The following is a 6000-nucleotide window of genomic DNA, read 5'->3' as shown; positions in this document are numbered from 1 at the left end:
AGTTAAGAGGGAACTTGGATAGAAGAAAGAGTACATCTCCTGAGTTGAGAGGGAGGGCATATTATGATAGTCGTGATAGATACCTTGAAGAATATTTTGGAGTATGAATTGGTGTTGTTGAAGAAATGAAAGAAGAAGATAGCTTCTGACAATTTGAATATGGACAACTTGATGATGATATTAGCAACATATGAATAATTGAGGACCCCGAAGGTTTGTGCTTACTTGTATATTTGAAAGTTTATTATTGTTTGGGGTTTGTGTTTGTACATGTAAAACTCTCCACAAGAAGATTGAACACTCTGGAAGCACGCTTGGATAAATGGATATATCTAGTTTGATAGGGAGGGTTGAAGCATCTAATGGTGGATGCTTGGGAGGACATCTAGTCGGCCTATGTATGTTTTGATATTTAGATCCTGAAGAGGGAAGGTGGGCGTTGTTCATGGAGATTTGACCTTGGATACACACCTAGAACCCTGGGTTGATGGTTAGAAAATAAAGCTGAAGGTACCTAGACTTGGCTGAAAGCTTGACTCCATCTTAGTCCCACCTGAATAGATGACTCTGGTTAGGAATCTAGTATGAGGCATCGAGTGTGCCAAAACTCTGCGTAGTTCATTTCATTTTGAGAACTTCCATGTACCTTCATATGTATGTAATTATGAATACCTCCCTAGTTAAGAGGGAGTGTTGAAGAATGTAACTAGTTTTTGTCTTCATAATTGTACTTGAGTCATAATGTAATATATATTTGTCAAAAGTAAATTTTTATTGACTTATTAAAGCATGGGTTTCATGCTTGGGCCAATAGTCGATAGGTCATAGCACCCATTGCGTGCTCTAGGATTTTTGGTTGAGTCAAGATCAAAGTCATTATTGTAAGAGACCCTTCTTGGCCTCTTTTAGATCAAGAAAGAAAATTTATTTTTGTATCTATCTTCCACTAAGTCAGCGTCCTATCAAGTCGGCCTCAAACTCATCATGACAACCATCTTCAACAGTGTACAAGTTGGCCTCTTCACAAATTGACAAGTTGGCTTATTATTGGATGCTTCAGATACTATATAAAGGAATGCATTCGACTTTTTAAGGGACACATGACACACATATCTACAATTCGACTTAGTAGAGAAGTATACGAAAATCTGAAGAAGGAAATTATGGGCAAGCCAAGTCTGTTATGGGAAACTGAATTTGTGATGCTACTCATATGATATTAAGACTAGATGAAGGGAGCCAAAATAAAGGAGAACGAGTTGCAGGAATTGTAGAGAACAAGTTGTAGAAATTGTAGAGAAGACAAATATCTACATGTGTTAGGTTGACTTGGTGGAAGGAGTAAGTCTATATCTTTGGTCAAAGGTCAGGTATGTCTCATCTTGAATTGAATCTACAATAGGAAGAGTTTGTGACTGGGTTTTCCCCTTATAGGGGTTTTGCCCTGGCTAAGTGCCTATATCTTGTGTTCTCTTGTGTTCTTTGTGTTTTGGTAACTATCTTGTTGATAATAATAACAAAAATAAGTAGGAGAAATAATTAATCACAAGAAATTGTCAAGAAATAGAGAAATCAAATTAAAATAGAAAACCTAGCATGTTGCCCTAGATTTCTCAACAACTGTAACTAGGTTCGGTCTTCATAATGACATATTTGGAAACATGACATTGTATACTTTGTATAAAGAAAGAAAAAGAAAGAAGAAGAATGAAAAGAAAGAAATTGTTTTATATATAAAGCATGGGTTTCATGCTCAAGTCTAGGTTAAAAGCATGTTCTTCGTGCTTTTAGGTCTTTCTAGGTTTTTCTAGGACAAAGAATAAATTATGTTGTGTATTATAGTCCCATTTGGACTCATTGTAACAAGGAAAAATATTTATTTAAGTCAAGAAAAATCCATTTATTCCTCCAAGACCAAGTCGGCCCCAGTCAAGGAGAAGTCGGCCTAAAGGAGGGCAATTCGATCCCTCAAGAAGGCTATAGATAAGGGTGGACTTGTTTGGGATAAACATCCAAGATAAGTTTTATCTGCAATAGCAAAGGAAGAAAAAGAGTTGGAAGGATGAAGGCAGGATGAATAAATTGAAGTCTCTTGGTCTATCTCTTTTTCTGTCCACACGTGTGAAGCTGCTAGTGTTTTTGTGTTGCTTCCATTTGCAGGGGTCGAAATTGCAAGGCCATAATTATGAGGAAAAGTTGTAGGGACAAAATTCTAAAGCGAAGCTGCAGTAGGTCGAAGTTTGGAAGCTACTTTGAACAAGACCTTGTTGGGAAGCTGACTCGGTGCTTAAGAGGATTTTGGCCTTTGGTCTTTGGGTCTTGGAAGTCTCTTTGTGAATAGATTCTATAAGAAGAGAAGCATTTTTTTGGGTTTTCCCCTTGGAGGGGTTTTTCCCTTGCTTGGAGCCTATACCTTGTGTACTGTCTTGTTGTGATCTTCATTGTTTTGGTAATCACTTGGTGAACAAGATCTAATAAAGTAATAAAGAGCCAACACATATCACAAGTAATTATCAAGTTAAGGAAAAACTCTATAATCTCTAAGTTTTCCAACAAGTCCTTGTGCTCTTTTGCAGGTAGGGGAAGTCCCTGTAGTGAAATTAAAGTGCCACTTCGCGACTCGACGATACTGCTTAGGTAGAGGTAGAGTGGGAGGAGCAGCGGCAGCGGAACCCATCCTGGACAGAGGGGTAAGGCTCTTTGCCCATGAATTTGTGGCATCTTACTTCTATGCAATTTTGCCTAAAACATGCTAGGAAATCTTAGAACTTGAGATTAAAGTTAGAGAAGAAAGATAGTCTATGTCTGATTCTGAGTTGTTGGAGGATTTGTCAGGTTGGGTCCCAAACCTTGGGCACACCAGAGGTGGGAAGTAGTATCTAAACTTAGTGGTGCTTCATTGGCAAATGAAGACATTACTAGGTTTGGTTCTGAAGGATAAACAAGTGGAGACGTACAACATTTTTGCCTCTAGAGGATGTTAAAAGGACATTGAGAAATTTGCAGTTATGTGTGGATAAAATTGATGCATGTCTAGTACATGTGGAGAGTCACATTCCTTGCAAATCTAATGGCAGGGACATGAGGGATCCCCCTTGCTCCAATGCAAGGGTTACGATAATTTTGTCGTCTTCAGATAATGAATAATGATCAAGGATGGTGGGTGGCAAATTTTGGGTTTCTCTTAAAGCTTTTAATCTTGCCTCTGGTGTGCCCCTAGATGGCCTTTGGACCTACAGATTACGACAACATATCAGAGTGGCAACCCTGTGTTTTTTGCAAGATGGGTGTGTTTCTCTTCTTCCGCCTCTAGAGTTTCCTTTCTTTTTTGGTGTTTGAAACACCAAGTGATATATGATTGTTGCAAATTGTGGAGGCAATCTGCTTGTTCTTAGGCTGGCAATTGTGGTTTCCTTTTTAGTGGGTTGGTGGCTTTACCAGTGCTTTTTGGGTTCTTTTGTCACAACTTGTTGGATGTTTTATGTATTCCAAGATGTTTGTTGGTATGGGATTGTGGTTTGACACTCTTGTGTAATCTTTTGCTCTAGCTTTGGTGCATAACTTGTATGGAGAGGAGCACAAGCCCTGTAAGGCCCTGGTGTACTGGGATTTTATCTATATAGTGCTTAGTGGCTCATCTAGGCGACAAAGGTTTTGTCTATATAGTTTTTAGTGGCTCATCTAAGTGACAAAGGTTGAAAACTGAGTCTCAGTTATGTGCACCTTGTGTTATCTTTATAATCCAATTTTCATAAGTAATATAAAGTCTCTTAATTCACAAATAATAATAATAAGAAAGTTATAATTTAATTAGTTTTTATATTTTTTTAACTTTTTGCAACCTATGATGTATCATGAAATAAATGAAGTGTTTTGATGTTTATTATGGATTGATGTCTATCAACATTTACCAATCGTTTAATTTATATGACTTTATAATAAATTACGAATCTACAAAAAAAACAAATTTTGTGTTAAAGAAAGCATAACTAGAGTACAATGGTCCTTAACGCAAGATTCCATCTCATCTTTTCTGCTGTGGTCGTGCATATTAAATGATTTTCACACTAGGCACATTGCGAGTTTCAGAAAAGATGTGAACTTAGATGAAGAACAAATAATCACTCGTATTCTTAATGTCATTGTTATGGTTAATGGAATGACACGTTTGACATGAAGACACATTAAATTCCATAGTAAACACTGCAGATAATTTCATACTTTATTTGATTAATAGCATAAGCTTCATTTGTTTATATTTATACACCATATACAAACACAAACATTTCATTTGCATTGCTATCCTTCTGAAGAAGAAGGGCCATTAGATTCAGGTTAATATTTCCCTCTTGGCTCCGAAGATATAATGTCCCGGATCCTTCATTCGGGTCATAACCCTGCAAATCTCCAACAGATGTTATAAACTTTCTTCGCCTTGAGCTTCTGCTATTTTGTATTGAGTTGTAAAGAGTAAAACATAATTCATTTGAGTCACAAGAAAAATTGCTTTTGTCATGTCCCATTTTGGACAGCTAAGTTTAAAACTCAGATGTGCAATCTTTTTGTTGCATTGCATGGGTTTTTACACGTGGAAGTTTTTACACAATAAAATATCCTCTGAATATGGCCAACTTACTTCAGAGAAACCCCTTTCACAATAAAATGTTAGAACAAAAACTGGGGTTTTAATAAAAAATAGATAACATGCTTAACATCCTGTCAATATGCTCGACCTATAGATGCAACTATGTGTGCCTGAGGATAGATGATTTGAAGAGGATCTCTTTCAAAGAAAATGGCAACCAAATATGATAATTTTTGACATCGCTGGGGTTGCAAACATGCACATAGTTGTCATTGTCTATGTAGTCCGATTTGGGCAAGCATTTGCAAAATGCGAAGGATCTCCACAAACAAAGCACCTCCTTACAACCTCTTCACCAGTAGCACTTACAAAATTCCCATCTCCTCTTCCTCCCCTATCGCTTCTGCTGTTTGTTCGATTCACCCTTCTTCTTCCGTTCCCCTCACCATTAGTGCCACCACGGTTTCTTCCAGCACTTGCGTTAGCAGTTTGAATTGAATCCTCCCATCTGCAATTAGGAAGGGAAAACAAACAGACAGCTAAAGACAATTAGGTTCTCTTTTCGTTGCAAGAGACATCCACCATAAAGATGTCAGAGCCTGTTGACAATTACCAGCAACACCAAAAAAATCATATTGTCTACTTTTTCCTAAAACAGGGACGATCATTGCATAGTCAGCAATCCGACGAAATTTGATAATATGCTAGAGTATAGGTTTTGATATATACTTGAAGAAGTTACAACTTCGTGTCTGGCAAGTATAGAATCGTCTTCCCCTGTTATTTTCAGTGTTGGCAGTTCGCAAAGGACAAGGCATTTGGCAGCTCTCGCAAAGCACTTCCTGGGTTCCTGTATAATACAAGTAGTAGCATGTCACCAAAATGTTTATATGGAATAACCAAAGATCTTCACTGCAACGAAGCAAACTAACGTAGAGGTTATTATCACTTCACGAATGCACCACACCTATACTGATTATTTTTGATACTTAATTCTTCACGTGCCAGAGCCTCCAAGGTCAAAGTCAAAGCATCCCCAATGCAAATTTCATTTTCCTTGAAATAGGTTGTTCAATCATGGATTATCTAAAGACTACAGTCCCAAAACTGACTCGTTTTATTTAAGCCTTATGGCATTCTGGGATAGAGTGATACCAGTAGAACCCGCTCTATGCCTTTGAGGCTGCCGAGGCAGCTCATTCGAACTATGACCAACTTGACGCCCTTGAGGCCGGGGAGCTTGCTGCGGACATTCATTGGAACTATGACCTGGTTGTCTACAATGCAGACATAGACTCTGCCTAGAATTTCTCGTCCTGCTGTTCCCAGGAGCTTGAGTTCTGTTGTTCCGTGGAGCTTGTGCAGGCTGTTGTCCTCTTGCTGCGGAAAACAATGACAATTTGTGAAAGAGTAAC

General features: G+C 38.1%; 1 protein-coding gene across 1 annotated transcript in view; it reads right to left on the bottom strand.

Moving 5' to 3' along the window:
• Nucleotides 1–4665: 4665 nt before the first annotated feature.
• TOP3A (topoisomerase 3alpha) overlaps nt 4666–6000 on the bottom strand; it is a 493378-nt gene continuing 492043 nt past the window's right edge. The window contains exons 22-24 of the mRNA XM_089416209.1: nt 5741–5965; nt 5315–5435; nt 4666–5093 (exon numbers count right to left, since the gene is read on the bottom strand). Of these exons, the coding sequence (XP_089272335.1) occupies nt 4862–5093; nt 5315–5435; nt 5741–5965 (578 nt within the window). The 3' untranslated portion in view covers nt 4666–4861. The remainder of the gene's footprint in view (nt 5094–5314; nt 5436–5740; nt 5966–6000) is intronic.

Source organism: Pinus tabuliformis, chromosome 3_2, assembly GCF_031772625.1.
Source record: "Pinus tabuliformis cultivar Carrire ecotype Pingquan chromosome 3_2, CPIR1, whole genome shotgun sequence".
Classification (NCBI taxonomy): Eukaryota; Viridiplantae; Streptophyta; class Pinopsida; order Pinales; family Pinaceae; genus Pinus; species Pinus tabuliformis.
This window is presented reverse-complemented; position numbering and strand designations above follow the sequence as displayed.